Consider the following 15,596-nt stretch of genomic DNA (forward strand, 5'->3'; position numbering starts at 1 on the left):
CTATATATATATATGTTTGTATATACACGAAGATCCGCTTCGTCCTTGTAAAGGCTTTTTTAAACGTTTGAAAATGGTTATTTACCGCCAGAATAATTCATCTCCATCCATAAACCATTTATAAAGAAACATAAAAAATATATATATTTCGCTTTAAGGAAGCTTTATACCAGTTTATATAAATTATATAAAAAAGAATAGACGAATCCGTATAGACGGTTGCTCAATATAACAATGCGAAATTCCTAGTGATTTTTTTCATCTTCTGTATTTTTGGTTCCGGTCTAGGATAGTTCAAATGGTCTATTCGAAAAAAAAACCCGAGATCTATGTTTATAGATTAGGTATGAGTTGAGTTATATTAAAGCAAAGGTTTTGTTCAGTAAGAAAGGTACTTATTTTTTAATTCAAACATGGTTTTCTTATGTGGGGGGTCATAGCGCGTCTGAAACTCTGAACAATATTCAGTTAGCAACTTTTGTCTCTATAGCGCTATCTGGCCACTAACTTCAACACAAAGGTCCATACTTCAAGTATTTATCGTCGTTTGAATTGAAAGAAAGCGTTTATTTGTTGGAGATAGTTTTGAATTATACCCTTTTCCATCTCAAGAAACTTGTGTTCAGTGTTGTCCGATAAGGTTGCCTTCCTAATCGCGAGTTCTATGAGTCTTTGTATCTTGTAATCCTAAACAAAACACCTCAGTGAAGAGCTTTTGACGTTAAACTAGCTATAATCATTTCGTGATAAAACATACGTGTAGTACTAAGAACCCATAAGGCCCAAGAACGTATGAACCCACTAGCTTGCCAACCAATATGGCTAGCGTATAACAGACATACCCAATTCTGTCTTCGGACATTCCTAGGTGTTGTATTGGGTTCTTGATAGTACTTTTATCGTGTCTTGTATTGTACTCTTTGAGAAGTGGATGAAAGATTTGGGACGAGTTAGGTCTACTATTAGGCTGAGACTTTAACCAAGAAGTGATATCTAGTTTATTAGGGAGAAGGTCTAAGATGCCTAAGTATTGGCGCGAGATAGTACCAGTCCCCCTTACAAAGTACAAGGGGGGACGTAAAAGGAGGCCGGGCTGATTCGCCTCTTCTCAGTCGGAAGATACGTAATTTTCGTCATTCGTGTCGCGCTGACGTGAGTTTTCAAGAACCAATGAGATGATGCGGTTGTAATTTAGAGGTGGCGGGGATTAACTCCGGACCTTCTCCCTAATAAACTAGATATCACTTCTTGCTTGAACTATATGCGATGAATCATGAACTTGAAACATAAGTGTAACTTATATTGTTTTCCAATTTTCCTGCGGTCCATTAGTTAGGGTACTACATCATTATTATTGTAAATATTGGGTCAACCTTCAAAAGGGTATCAAGTTCATCCTCCTGTCCTTAGCTTCCTCGACGAAACTTTTACGCAAATTGAAACCTAAGGCAAATTTCAAATTTTGCTCGTGGGTAAATAAAGTTAAGGGTGTACTTTAAATTTAAAATTAGGATGTTTTCATTTTTGTCTGGTCCCAGCTACGCTCCCTCCGACCTGATAGGTTTATTTCGTGTCGTGCATGGAGGGGGGTTTGACTCTTCTTTTTAGAAGCGTCTGATTTTCGCTGACACGGACAAAAGGTCCCATTTATTACCCCTCTTATTCCTGATTGCTAAAAACATCTCTCTAGCAATTTTTATAGCCAAGTACTACCAACCATACCCACTTATATCTGGGTTGCGTCTCTTCTTAACTGGTTATATATATATATAACTTGTAAGTGGATATTCTGCATAGGGTGTACGTACACCGAGGGGCTACTCACGCCGTGTAATAAGGTGTATATTCTGGATACCTAAGGAATTGGTATTTTGAAATTTTAAAAAATCTGTTGCAACCCTTGACTGTGAGTCCTAAGATGGTATCTCGTAATGTGCAATAATGTGAAAGTGGTTAGCCCCTCGATTCGCGCGGCACTTTAAAAAAACACCGCGCACGAGATAAATTTAAACTTTGGGGAATTTGATTACGTAACGATGCACGTATCATACATAATGAAATTTCGATGCCTAATCTATAACCTTGAAATTCAAATTTCCCCCATCTTTGTTTTTCTTAAATTATTTATTATTATTTTCCTTAATAACATCAATTAAAAAAGTATAATTTATGTTCCACTAAGACTTGTGTGTTGTGTATAAATTTTCCTCCTATAGCTGTTTTGCTTCACCAATTAAAAACCAGGATTGAAATTTCGTTTGTTTATAGGAACTTGAAATTTTTATTTTTATATCTTTCTTTAACCCCATTTTGGAATACTGAAGGGGAAAGATTTTTCTAGGCCTTTGAACGTATCCTATCGTGTTTTGATTAGCTTCGTGATAGTAAAATTTTCTTATCCCGCCTCTCGCTTAAAACCCCTTTAAAGTCATAGTGAAACGTTTGACTAAATCGTACGTAGCTGTTATAAAGGTTCCGAACCACACATTCCATTTTTAATAACTTCACTATCACCTTTTAAAGATTAAAACGAATCTTTTTTCTTTAGTTATATTATTTCTCTTTTAACTTTGAGAAAAATCGGCGACATTTCCTTATCACGAGCAGACTTTAGTCGGTTGTAGTTCTTGAGAGCGTTCGTTGCTTTGCAAGGCCGCTCGCTTGCTTTCTTGCTTGGTTTTTAAATATACAACTCTAGTGTAGGATAGCTAGTAAGCCATTAGCGCTAATTTTCGGGATAATAATTAAAGTGTGCGGGTCCTTAATTCGTCACTTCCGTCCGGACGCCCGGAAAGAGTCACGTGATAGATCCCCTGAACAGTGAACGCCTCCCTCCTCCTTGTCAAAAAATGTCGAAGTCGAGAACCGTTTCGTTTCTTCGAACGCCTTTTTTTGTGGTTTTAGATGCATAGTGGAAACTGAAAAGGAGTAGAAAGTTTCAATGACGCGAAAAATTGTGCTTTTGTGGAAGTAATTTATTTGTTAGCAATTTTGCATCATGGTGCAATTTTTATGGAAACAAGCTGCAATAGTATTGCACTTTTAAAAGTTACTCGCAAGTGAAGTGAGAGAGGATAGGATTAACTTCAGATCGGGTTAGGTGCTACTACTGTTGTTATTCTCTATGCCTTTGACTATTTATTGTGTACATTGTACGGTGTTTCTTTCTTAACACCCCCTGTCCCGTCATTAACACTTGGCTATGGAAACGTAATGGAAACTGAAAAACCCCCGCCTTTTTTAAGAATGCAAAGTGAGATTGGACTCTATACGTAGGCTAAAAAAGTTTTTGAAAGAGTTATCAGTAGTCTTTTGACGCGCCTTCGGAAAATTTTTCGCGTTTGCTTTTTGAACGAACGTCAGTTCGGGAAACAGACTCGCTCGAGGGTTGAAATCGGTCGGATACGTGCTCGTTTATCTCTCTGGAGTGACTGTGTCTTCAATTTACTGGAATATTTTAAGACTTTACGATGGATTTATCGCGGTTTCGTGTCGCGTTCTGAGTCGTCCGTCGTTCCGTTCTAATACCAATTTGGATTAGAGATATTTAATTTTTATTTATTTTTTGTTGTTAATATGCGTGGCGAAGGCGTTTTTAATCACGCTCAAGAAAGACAGATGAATAAATATAAAAGGCGTAAGTTAAACCTGTTTTTAGATTTCGCGAGCGTGTCAATTTTGATTTTAAATAGGTTGATTTATTAGTGGTAAGGCCTTGCTTGTACTGATATCAAGGGCTGATTTAATTTAGAGTAATGTGGTTGGTAATTAGATGCCCTGGTTCTGCCTATTGAGTGGTACTGAGAGGGGAGGAGACACGGTGACGTGACGTCAATATTTGTAGTCTTAAATTCATTGTATAGAGAGGTTTCAGTTGGCTGCGTAGTACGTCACACCCACCTAAGTCCTACCACGGTTTAGGCAGCCATATTGGTGGGTTTCAGCCCTCCTTATGCAATGAACCCATCAATATGGCGGTGTAAATTATCTCACGTATCTTAGCTCCTCCCCAAACGAAAGCTTTCTATGGGCAGAGCTGACGACTTCCAATATGGTTGCCAAAACCGAACCGTGTTAAAAATATGAAGGGTGTGACGTCACGAGAAAGTTCGTATTAGTAGTAGGCTATGACGTGACTGACGTCAGTAGTTTTGGGGCATCGTATCGTGTAAACTTGGGCTATGTTGTAAGATATCCCTCGCTTTTGGTAACAAAGGATTCAATACGCCCCCGCTAAAGGTTATGACACTTAAATAAGAAATAATGTCGTATAAAGTTGCCATATGTAGGACTGAAATTACTATATTGGGTTAATTTTTAGTATGAAATGTTGAAAACGTGAGCCAAATTGAGACATAGTAATATCGGCAACTTGAATTATGAAGTGCATTAAAAAAGAACTTAGGGCATAGAAGTTCGCAATTGAAGTGAAATTTCAAGTGTAAATTTAGAAAGAAAGATTATGGAGACCTGAAGGCATCAGTAGGACAAATTTCTTAAGTACCTTTTTATTAAAAAATAAAAAAATATGACTCACTTACAAATTAGTCTTTACACAAACTTAGCAAGGAACTTGTTTGAGGAGAAAAAAATAACAAAAATTAGTAATTTTTTTACTGGGAAAGGCGGGAAATGATGTCATAGCACCATGCCATTTCAAAATTATCGGGAATAATTTTTGAACGCTCCTTAAATTTAACAAAGTTCCAAAGTGTAGCCTAACTAATGTCAAAAAGATAATTTTATTTTTTATTTCTAACGGGTTTTTTTTTTGCTACACTTCTCAAAATTTAACATATAATCATTTAACCACGTTTCTTGGAATGTCAGTTCTTACCTAAGTAATTAACGTACCAAATAGAGACTCCAATTAAATAAACAATACATTACCATCGTCTGTATTACCGCGTATCGAAAGACGTTACCTAAGTTTTCGCGGACATTCACCTGTTCCGAACAATTAATTGTTGTTCACCCCCCCCGGCTTACTGTAAATATCTTCGCTTCGTTGAATATAAATTAGCGTATATCGTTTAAGTAAGTAAATATATGTATGTATTGTAAGAGATGGGTAATGACTTTGCAGAATGATATCTTAGTTCGGAGGTTAAATGGATGGCGTATTAAGGATTTCAATCTGCAGTCTTAAATGCGTTCTCTCTATTATACCTAATGGATTCAGGTTTCGGATTTAAATGGATATTTAAATTTAATGAAGGCTAGATGGTTCCGTTAAAAGCGATTCAGTTCAGCTCTTTTGTATTTTTTTTAGGGTTAGAAACTCACAGGCACGATTGAATTAAGCTTAGTAATGATGGGTCTTATAGAACAAATGAATAAATAGTTTTCAGATTGATACCATTTACTCAAGGAGATCAGACTACTTTGCCAGACTGACAGTGAGTGAAATTCAACTGGTATCTACAACAGCCTGAATAGATTGTAGTTCTGTTCGATTCAGTTCATTCAGTTCCAAATTACTGGCAACCCTAAAGTGCAAATAAAGTTAAGAAATGGTGGTGGAAATTGCTTTAACCCCTTTAGTGCACACTGTCTTTAGTTCTCTCAAATCGATTTTAGACGATTTTTGAGACAAGAATGGTCAAAGGTCAGCTGTTTACTTGATTTACTTTCATTTTAGAAGGGTCAGACAACGCTGGGCTTAATTTAAAGCTTTAGAAGAGTTTATTAGTGAAATTCCGAGAATGTTTCCGCTGTAAAATGTACAATTTCTTTATCTTAAATTAATGCATCTTTGGAAAATGGAAATTGGTGGGAATTGAGCGCGTGTTTAGCTCATATACTACCGGATGCTTGGATGTGGAAACAAGTCCCAGAAGGAATTCTTGTTCGTAGGCCTAGCAAAAATATATCCGTTTTCTAAGGGGGCCCCCGTTTTCCAAATAATTACTTTAGTCTCGGTTTAATGGTTAGCATCAGTCGTTCAGTGTTGTTTTTCTCTATTAAAAGGGAAACTGTAAGTGAAATACCAGGAAACATCGCCGCCTCCCGCTCAAAACAATTACTTAACCATTCGAGGCTATGGATTAAATCATGAATACTAATTCAACAGATGTTCGTTATTGATTTAGTGTTTTATTATATTAATTTGGCTATTATTAGTAGCAATTTTAGCTGATAAAAACCTTGTAGGTGTTACGTAGCTCCTTGAAAAAGAGGAAATGAAATACCAACTAAGGTTTATTTTACGCTTAACATGTTATAGTCTGATAACGGACGTCTAGCGCGTAATCAGTTCAATTTCTTGCCAGGAAAAATGTAACCATTATTGGAAAGAATAATCAATATGATTAAAATTCATCTTATCTTTTATTCAAATGTCAAAAACTTATATTGGATCGTTAAAAGGAAGGGTGGAAATGAATATCGAGAATATTTGATTTTGAAACAAAATAATTTCCTGAATTTTTTTTAAATTTCTGCAAAGGAAACAGTTTTAATATGAGCATAAGTTTGTAAGTTATGTTCCATAATAAGTTTGTCACTGGTTACAAACTGGAGCTTGTCATGAAATGAGTGACGTAGGTCATAGATTCGAGGTAAAGCGACGCCTGGTGAGGCGTTGTCAAAGGCTTAGTACAGACTAAATTGGACCTAGATGGAAGTCCTGCGAAACTATCCGAGTGTAGGACTTCAATTCTCGCTTGTCGTTCTCGAACTAGCTCGAGCTGTAAGTCTCTAGCATTACAAAGTCATACTTATGGAACAAATCTTATAAACTTATGATATAAGGAATGAAATCAAATTTTATTTTTCTTTTCGCCTCTTCTTGAAATTTGCAACCTATTGCACATAACCGTGGGAACTATAAATGAATTAGCGTATTTTAGACCTAAAACTTCTAATAGCTTTTATATTTAATAGCTAAGTCTATAATGCCGGTTTTTCTTACGACAACGTTAATATTACCAAGAACATCTAGGACTCCCAACCCTGAGGGCATGTAAGCAAGCTACTCTTTGGCGTGTCTGTAAGAGACGTCATTAAAACCAGAAGTAAATGATCTGTGGAAAAAACATGTTATTACATAACATTACGTCTTTAGGTTGGGTTGAGCACTGCTTTACTTCAATTCATTTACTTCTGTTTAGGTTTTGAAGAAAGTTCGACGTATTTCAGATCAAGATTTTTCTGGCTTATTCTTTAACCCGAGGGCATCCCTGGATTTTTACAAATTCAGTTTTATATCTTCGAGTAGTTTAAAAAACCAGTTTTATGTTAAGTCTAATTTTTTTCTTACTATTATTCATTTTAGTCTAAAGGGGTGGGAAGTTTCTGGTGAATTCTTCAAATTTACAACTTAAGATATATTTTTTGATGAGGAAAACATGAAGAATTTGCATATTTTAGGTGACTCATTTTAAAGAAAGGTATAAGGGATAACCTGAACCATCTTTTATTATGTAGGGATCGGTGATGATTTCATCTCTTAAAATATAAAGTTTGAACCCACTTTATTTCGGTATTACCACACTGTTTATTTGTCATTTAGGCTTAGCAATTTTTAATTTTTTAACTAATATGTCAGGTGCATCAGGTTAAATATTAGATTTTTTGGCCATGAGTGAATAATTAACTTATATTTCTTCCAAGTTCGTATTTTTTAAAAGAAAAACATGTTTAATATTCAAAGCTCGATTTTCCCATTTACTGATTAATCTATTTATCTTAATGTAGCTTCGATAATTTTAATTTAACACTTTCATTAATCGTATATAATGACGTATAATCGTATCTGTCTTATAAAATCACCCCTTTCGAGATAGATCATTTTTGGACTTTAAAATAATTTTACGCAAAAGTAAAAAAAATACCAATTATTTTTATCAAATTTTTCGAAAAAAAAAAGAAGAAAAAAACTTTTCTTAGACCACAAAACTTCGAAAAAACTTAAAAAAAAAGAACGAACGAATGTTAATGACTTTGGAGCTTTTCCTAGTAGTATTTTCCCCAACTTGAAAAGTTTTTACAAGAACTTTTAAAGCTGAAAGTTTTTTCTTTTCAAATCGATGTTTTTTCCTGTTCAAGGTTAAATGTGTTTTATAATCCTCCAAATACATTCAACTCTATTTCTTTTCTTTTTAATTCTTTAGTATACGCCAGTTTAACAACACGCAATTTTTAGTTATTTTTTTTCTTAGCACAACATAAATTCTAAAGGATTTAGTGTTTAAGATTTAGATATTGGATTAACACCACCCAACTTGAACAGGAAAAAACCTGATATTTGAACTTTAAAAAACCAAATTAAGATAGTGAATACAAACTTGTTTATCTTTAAAGGTTAAATTTCTCATTTAATTGGTATGTTGTTCAAAATTCTCTAAGCTTTTAATCTAAAACTGTAGAAATATTGTGATAATTTTAAAACAAAATTAAGGGAGTGAATTTAAACTTGTGTATAAATTTCCAACGGTTAAATTTCTTATTTAATTGCTATGTTGTTCAAAATTCTCTAAGCTTTTAATCTAAAATTATAGAAATATTTTATCTGCAGCCACTAGTTTTTCATCAAGATAAAATTATTCGTACATTTTTTCCGAAGGTTTGAAATCTATCTATCAAATATTATCGTAAATTAGGCGCCGGATTTCCTTTTACAAATTAAAGGTCGAAATAAATTTTTGGATGCAAGACACGGCTCAATTTCGTAATACGTTTAATTTTATGAGAAAATATTAGGAACTTATTTCCTAAAAGAAAAAGTCAATATTATTACAAACTTGCGTAGGAGTTTTGAATTGAAAACGTTTTGGAGCAACTCTACATTTAACCTACACTATTAACTTAGTTTGCAACCTTTAAAGTAACCCCAAATTCAATTTGAAATCAGGTTTTTAAAGGCCTTTTTAACAGTGATTTACGGACTTAACGTAAAGTGAAAGTCACCAAAAATTTGTTCTTTTCACTAAAAAAATCCTACGCGTCGAAAGAATTAGGTTTGATAATACATTACAACCCACCTGCGATCGAGATATATAGTGGTCTTTTTCACTCAACTTCCTGCGTTTAACTTTACGACTAACTTTTAAGAAAATTTTGTTACGTGGGTGTTGAACCTTTTTGGTCATTACAGTTTTTTAAAAAGTGTATTTTCTTTTATTTTGGAAAAACATCTACCGAAATATGTATTATATTTTGAAGGAAACAGTTTTCATGCCTGTTTTTAGCCATTAAAACATATTTAAAGTAATAATTAGTTTTAATATTTCGTGCCCCACCCATAATTCCAGCATAAAGTTGTTGTTTTTAGCATTTTTTCTAATTAAAATTACTTAATTATGGTTTGTTAAGTACTGGAAACAATGTCAGTCTTAAATATGCAACATATGCGTGGGCGGATGATTAATATGTAGTTTTTTTTGTTAATTTTTACTCGTAATATATTAGAAGTGTTGAGTCAAGTTAGTTCAGTTCAGTTCTGATTCGAATTGAACTATTCGCCTTTGTCCGTGGTGTCATGGCTCATCAACGGCCTAACAATTTATAATATGTGCCTGGTCGTAGTTTACACTCAAACGAATGGCTAACCGTTAAGTTGTCATTGTAGTTTCTCTAGTTTTTATGACCCTACACTTTCATCAAGGTTTCAGGTCATTAAGACAACCTGTTTCTGGGAATTATTTAAAGCTGAGTGTAGTAGGGAAGAAAGAAAAAATGGGAAAGATGCTACACCTTTTTTTCTTTTTGGGTTTATAACATTCCATTGTCCAATATTATCGTCGGTCTCTTTTCTTCGCATCACCGGGTACGGTTAGAGATGACATTGAGATCTTAGTTTTTCTCGCCTCTCTTGGGGGACTGATCCTTTTGTGTTAATAATGATGTATTTTTGTGTGTTACAGAGGTTCGCCAAGAGGCGGTTCAGCAAGCTCTGGCAGCCATGCAGAATCGACCCAAACCATCCTTACCAATGCCTTCCAAACGTACCTCAGTCATGGCCACGTCGCCTTCCAGAGAAAGGCATCCATCAGGTCAGTAGTTGCTTTATTTTATAGAAGGGTTCATTTCATTCATTTTAAGGAAAAGTAGAAAGTGGGCTTTCGGTCTATTTTCTAATTATAAAGAATTAAAAATAAAAAAATCTGTCTGGTAAAGCCTCTGAAACCTGTAGGCAAACAAAACTTATATTTTACTTCGTTGGGTTTGAAATGAAAAATTATGAAATGCACGGGCATGACTTGTTGTCTTCGACTAGATTCTAGGGACTAAACTATCCTTACTCCTGTTCAAGCGCACTTCACGAATAATACGGATTAGTACGTAATGTTAAACTTCATCGTGAATAAGTGTTTGTGAAGGGTGCTTGAATAGAAGAGAATGGTCTCTGTTCCGTTGATTTAACATCCATAGGAAGAAGGGGGAACCCAAAATATAGTATAATTGATCTTATAATAAAACCATGATTTTATGGAAATTAAAATTAAAAAAATACATTTTTAAAAAGAAAAACTTGTAGTAGAGAAATTGTTAGCTGAAATTACGTAAATTTTAAAGTGTTGAAGACTCTCGGTAGAAAACGTATCCGCAGAATCGGTTTTGGATTTTACGTTGTGCTATAAGGAAAGTGGCAGAAACACTGACCGCTATTCCTTATTGACCGCGTAGATACCTCTTCGGACGAAGATAGTGTTCTGAATGAGGGTAGTACACCAGAGCAAGAGGTGTCATCTCGGTCGTATATGCACCCATTCGCGCAACAACCACCCTCGGACACGTCAAGCGCCTCGTCCCCGAGAGAAACTCCTCCACCTCCGCCTTTACAGAGACACCATATGAGATACAATAATAGTGCGGGTAGCGGGGGAGGCGGTAGTAGTGGTGGTAGCAGTGACGGGAGGCGAGGAGACGATTGGAGGTCCAATAACTCCGAAGACCGTACCAGCAGCATTGAAGGAATTACCAGTTTGGCCGATGTTATGCAGAATTTGACACCGAGTAAGTTATTTTCAATTATATTTGGGTTAGTTTGTTAAGCGCGTGTAGGACCGATACGTGGTTATTTACCAACCAATTCGGCATGGTTTTTAGCCGAGCTATCAACAACCCAACCGGATGTTACTAATACAAATGCTGGAAGCGTCAGAAACCCTGATCAATTAAACCGTTACAATTCCGCTCACATGTCCTCGGTTAGACTAACTCAGCATTCGTCTACTAATATGGACTTTGGCACAGGAACTGGTACGTTCTTGTAACGCGATATTAAGTTCACTTAGCTAAATATTTCGCGTTCTTAATTAAGGCACAGGAAAATGGAAAGTCTCAGCCAAAATTCAACAATTGCTCAACACATTAAAGGTACTATTGGGTGGTTTAGGTTAGATTCCCTGTTATAGTTCGTGTTTCTCACGTCCTTGTTGATTATTTCGCGCGACAGAGGCCAAAACGTAGACCATTACCGGAATTTTATGTCGATGATGAGACTGATCTTGAAAGTAAGTCTCGTTACTTTAGTTAGGGTTGAGTCTTACGCGCCTCTTTAACAATTGGATACAGTTACAGCTACTCAACTAGATCCTAACTCACCCCGACCCGAAGGAGCAGTCATGACTCCTTTAGCCGGAGAACCCCTCATGGTTCGTTTTCCTTTATTAGATACGCCACCCCATTACACGCTTGATTTGCAAAACTTACTTAATTACAATATAACTTAACACTCGTCCAATTAAAAAGGTTCCATCTGGCCTTCCTAAGAATTTGGAGGCAGCCATTCAACGTTACGGTTCGGCGACGTTTAAAGCGCCAGCCGCGACTGTATTAGACACAAATGGCAAAATAGGGCCACCCTTAACTTATGGCAAGTTTCGATAAGATTGACCTAAGAAATAATGGGTTTTTCTATAACCGAAATTTATTTCTAAATCAGGAAAACTACTAAGTCGGTCTCATAAAATCGCCTATAATTTATTGAACAAAGTTGGTCAAAAGGGAGAGGGGAATATCAAACCGGGTGACAGAGTTGCGCTAGTTTATCCTAATAACGATCCTATCGCCTTTATGTGTTCGTTCTATGGCTGTTTAACGGCTGGCGTAGTGCCTGTTCCAATCGAAGTTCCCCTAACTAGGAGGGTAAGACATATCCTCAACTCTCGACCACCCCGAAAATTGCTAAATTCTTGTCTGACCATAGGACGCCGGATCTCAACAAATAGGCTTTATGCTAGGCAGCTGTAGCGTCAGTTACGCGTTGACGTCAGAAGCTTGTTACAAAGGCTTGCCCAAAACGGCCACGGGTGAAATTCACACGTTTAAAGGTTGGCCCAGGTTGAATTGGGTCGTAACAGAGCACCTCAGTAAACCCACCAAAGATTGGCAACCGCCTCCAAGGTTAAATGAGGAAGCGACAGCCTACGTCGAGTATACCGTGGATCGGGAAGGTGCTATGAAAGGGGTGGCAGTTACTAGGTCCGCTTTAGTCAACCATTGTCGTTCACTAACGGCCGCGTGCAATTATACTGAAGGAGAGATCATGGTTTGTGTCTTGGATTTCAAGCGAGAAGTTGGTCTATGGCACAGTGTTTTAGCGGTAAGTACTGGAATAAATTTTGGTAAAAGTTCCGGTTATAGACTCCGCGTTCTTTAAACATTTCCAGAGTGTTTTAAACGGAATGCACGCTATCTTTATCCCTTACTCGTTAATGAAAATTAACCCAGCGTCGTGGATGCTTATGATAACGAAATATAAAGCTAGCGTAGGAATCTGTAAATCTCGAGACCTTCATTGGGGTCTCTTGGCTACTAAAGACCATAAAGACGTTAATTTAAGCAGTCTGAGGCTATTGTTGGTCGCGGATGGATCAAATCCATGTATGTGGTCATAGAACTTGTGGCTATAAACTCGCGTGATCGTAATGTTGGGATTTTTAATCTATGTTCAGGGTCTTTGTCATCGTGCGATCAGTTCATGAGTGTCTTCCATAGTCGAGGTTTAAGACCTGACGCGGTTTGTCCTTGCGCGGCTTCGGCGGAAGCGTTAACCGTTGCCGTACGAAGGCCTGGACGAACTGGTCATGGGGCAACGGGTAGGGGAGTTCTTTCCATGGCAGCTTTAAGTTTCGGAGTCATACGGGTTGACCAGGAGAACAGCTTAACTTCTCTAACCTTGCAAGACTGTGGCCTGATTCCTCCAGGCAGTCTAGCCGCTGTTGTCAAGATGGATGGTCCGCCTTACCTTTGTCGGACGGACGAAGTAGGCGAGATCTGTATTTCATCACCCGGAGTTGGTTCTTCCTATTGGGGTCTTCAAGGCCTGACCAATGCTATATTTACAGTATGTCTCCATTTTATTAAGGGTTTCAAGCGCGCGCGATCTAGACATATATCCTATTGTTTCGACATTATAGATGCAGCCACTGTCTCCTGACGGACACCCTGTTGGCGAACAAAAATACGTGCGATCTGGTTTGTTAGGATTTATGGGCCCTGTAAGTTTTGGCTTCCGTTTCACGCGCTTTTTTGGGGTATGGTATTTCCCTATAATTTCTTAACCACTGTTAGGGCGGACTCGTTTTTATATGCGGAGTCAGGGATGGTTTAATGCAAGTCAGCGGGCGCAAGCACAATACTGACGACGTCATAGCGACGGTTCTCGCGGTCGAACCGATGAAATTTATCTACAGAGGAAGGTCAGTTGAAATTTCGCCTACATAACCGCGTCGCGTCGATTGACGAGCCTCAACACACTGTTAATCTATATCAAACAGAATCGCAGTCTTCTCTATCAAAGTTTTGAGAGATGAAAGAATTTGTGTCATAGCCGAACAAAGACCGGATTGCACCGAGGAGGAGAGTTTCCAATGGATGAGTCGCGTCTTACAAGCTGTTGACAGTATTCATCAAGTTGGCATCTACTGCTTAGCGCTTTTACCGCCAAATTATCTTCCAAAAACGCCTCTGGGTGGAATTCATCTTTCGGAAACCAAGAGAAGGTTCTTAGAAGGCAGCTTGCACCCTGCCAATGTTCTTATGTGTCCCCATACTTGCGTGACGAATTTGCCAAAGCCCAGAGAACCTCATCCAGGTGAGTGTCTATTCCCAAACTTCATTAGACGATTTAGTTCTCTATCCGTTGCATGAATATGAATACGTTTTGCACATACTGTGTGAAGTAGATGTTTGTTCGTCTGGACGTCGTGAATACCTCCTACCTAACCTTCTTACCCTTCTAACACCGCAGTTGCTGTAGTTCACTATAGTTGCTCCCGCTTTGTAGCAAAGTTCTGGTTAAATTTAGTCTACTTGTTTCGCGTAATCGACATCGTTGGTATCATGGTGCTTTGTTATTCAATGTGGGCACCTCTCCTCAAATCCGCCCTAGACACGGAGGTTTATTGTATATTTTTGTTCCGAACTTTCTCACTCATTTAAACCAACTGGCTGCCTACCAGAAGTGGGACCCGCCTCTATTATGGTGGGCAATATGGTCCAAGGAAACCGATTGGCCATTGCCCAAGGACGGGACATAGGAGTTATCGACGATGATAGTGACGCCGCCAGGAAGTACCAGTTCATTTCGGAGATCTTGAAGTGGAGGGCCACAACGACAGCCGAGCATATGCTCTTCACTCTCTTGAGCTCTAAAGTAAGTACCAGTGTTTTGTAACTTCCTCGCGCGGTTTACTCTTCTTCGCGTAATTACTTCCTGAACATGACGCGCGTGTATCTTATGTAGAAATTGTACAAGTAGTTCTTTGGCTCGTAAATACTTAATTTAATCGTAAATGAATAGGGTAGTGTCGCAGCGTCGTTAAATTGCGCTCAACTACACAAGAAAGCTGAGCGAGTCGGTTGTTTGTTACTGGAAAAAGGAAAGCTCAATACGGGTGATCACGTGGCACTAATTTATCCTCCTGGTATTGATCTGATCTGTGCCTTTTATGGCTGCCTTTACGTTGGTATGTAATATCAATTAGCCTTATTCCTGATCAGCGCCATCTACCCATAGCGGTGACTTTGAGAACTACTGTAAGCGGCAAGCCAATCAGGTGTCGCTAAAATCTGGTGACGTCATTTTTGGTAAGACCCGAGAGTGCCAGTCAGTGACGTCACCAGATTTTAGCGACATCTGATTGGCTTGCCGCTTACAGTAGTTCTCAAAGTCGCCGATATGGGTAGGTGGCGCTGATCAGGAATAAGGCTAATTACATACATCTCCGTCGCGTAACTCATGACGTGAACAAAATACTTTTAGGGGTTGTACCAGTAACCATTAGGCCGCCTCATCCTCAAAACCTTCAAACGACATTACCAACAGTTCGCATGATTGTTGATGTTAGCAAATCCGTTTTAATCTTATCAACGGGGGCAGTCATTAAGTTATTAAAGTCAAAAGTAAGTTCTTTAACAATTCCGGTCATTGGAGCTGAATTGATCTATAACACCGCGGTAAAATTGTGTAGGAGGCTGGCAATGTAGTTGATATTAAATCTTGGCCAATGACATTGGACACGGAAGATGTTCCTAAGAAGAAACTCAGTAGTATTTATAGAGCCCCTACTCCCGAAATGATTGCCTATTTAGATTTTAGTGTCAGCACAACGGGGATGCTAGCTGGAATAAAGGTATATTCCTAT

The 15,596-nt window shown here is 37.8% G+C and overlaps 1 protein-coding gene across 3 annotated transcripts in view; it reads left to right on the forward strand.

Annotated features, from left to right (window-relative positions):
- Positions 1-15,596, forward strand: part of DIP2 (disco-interacting protein 2) — a 51,960-nt gene that overhangs the window by 31,838 nt on the left and 4,526 nt on the right. For 2 of the 3 annotated variants that reach the window (XM_089845495.1, XM_089845494.1), the window contains exons 4-21: positions 9,867-9,995; positions 10,630-10,959; positions 11,053-11,205; positions 11,267-11,322; positions 11,402-11,459; positions 11,521-11,600; positions 11,698-11,821; positions 11,891-12,093; positions 12,155-12,550; positions 12,618-12,831; positions 12,903-13,294; positions 13,368-13,448; positions 13,522-13,649; positions 13,728-14,044; positions 14,412-14,605; positions 14,753-14,918; positions 15,215-15,354; positions 15,423-15,584. In XM_089845495.1, coding sequence (XP_089701621.1) covers positions 9,867-9,995; positions 10,630-10,959; positions 11,053-11,205; positions 11,267-11,322; positions 11,402-11,459; positions 11,521-11,600; positions 11,698-11,821; positions 11,891-12,093; positions 12,155-12,550; positions 12,618-12,831; positions 12,903-13,294; positions 13,368-13,448; positions 13,522-13,649; positions 13,728-14,044; positions 14,412-14,605; positions 14,753-14,918; positions 15,215-15,354; positions 15,423-15,584 — 3,323 coding nt within the window. Of the gene's footprint in view, positions 1-9,866; positions 9,996-10,629; positions 10,960-11,052; positions 11,206-11,266; positions 11,323-11,401; positions 11,460-11,520; positions 11,601-11,697; positions 11,822-11,890; positions 12,094-12,154; positions 12,551-12,617; positions 12,832-12,902; positions 13,295-13,367; positions 13,449-13,521; positions 13,650-13,727; positions 14,045-14,398; positions 14,606-14,752; positions 14,919-15,214; positions 15,355-15,422; positions 15,585-15,596 lie in introns of all 3 variants that reach the window. The other variant, XM_089845493.1, reaches the window with a different exon arrangement.

The sequence above is a fragment of the Phalangium opilio genome, unplaced genomic scaffold (assembly GCF_054372755.1).
Source record: "Phalangium opilio isolate 3A_F unplaced genomic scaffold, DU_Popi_V2 ptg000079l_1, whole genome shotgun sequence".
NCBI classification, from domain to species: Eukaryota; Metazoa; Arthropoda; class Arachnida; order Opiliones; family Phalangiidae; genus Phalangium; species Phalangium opilio.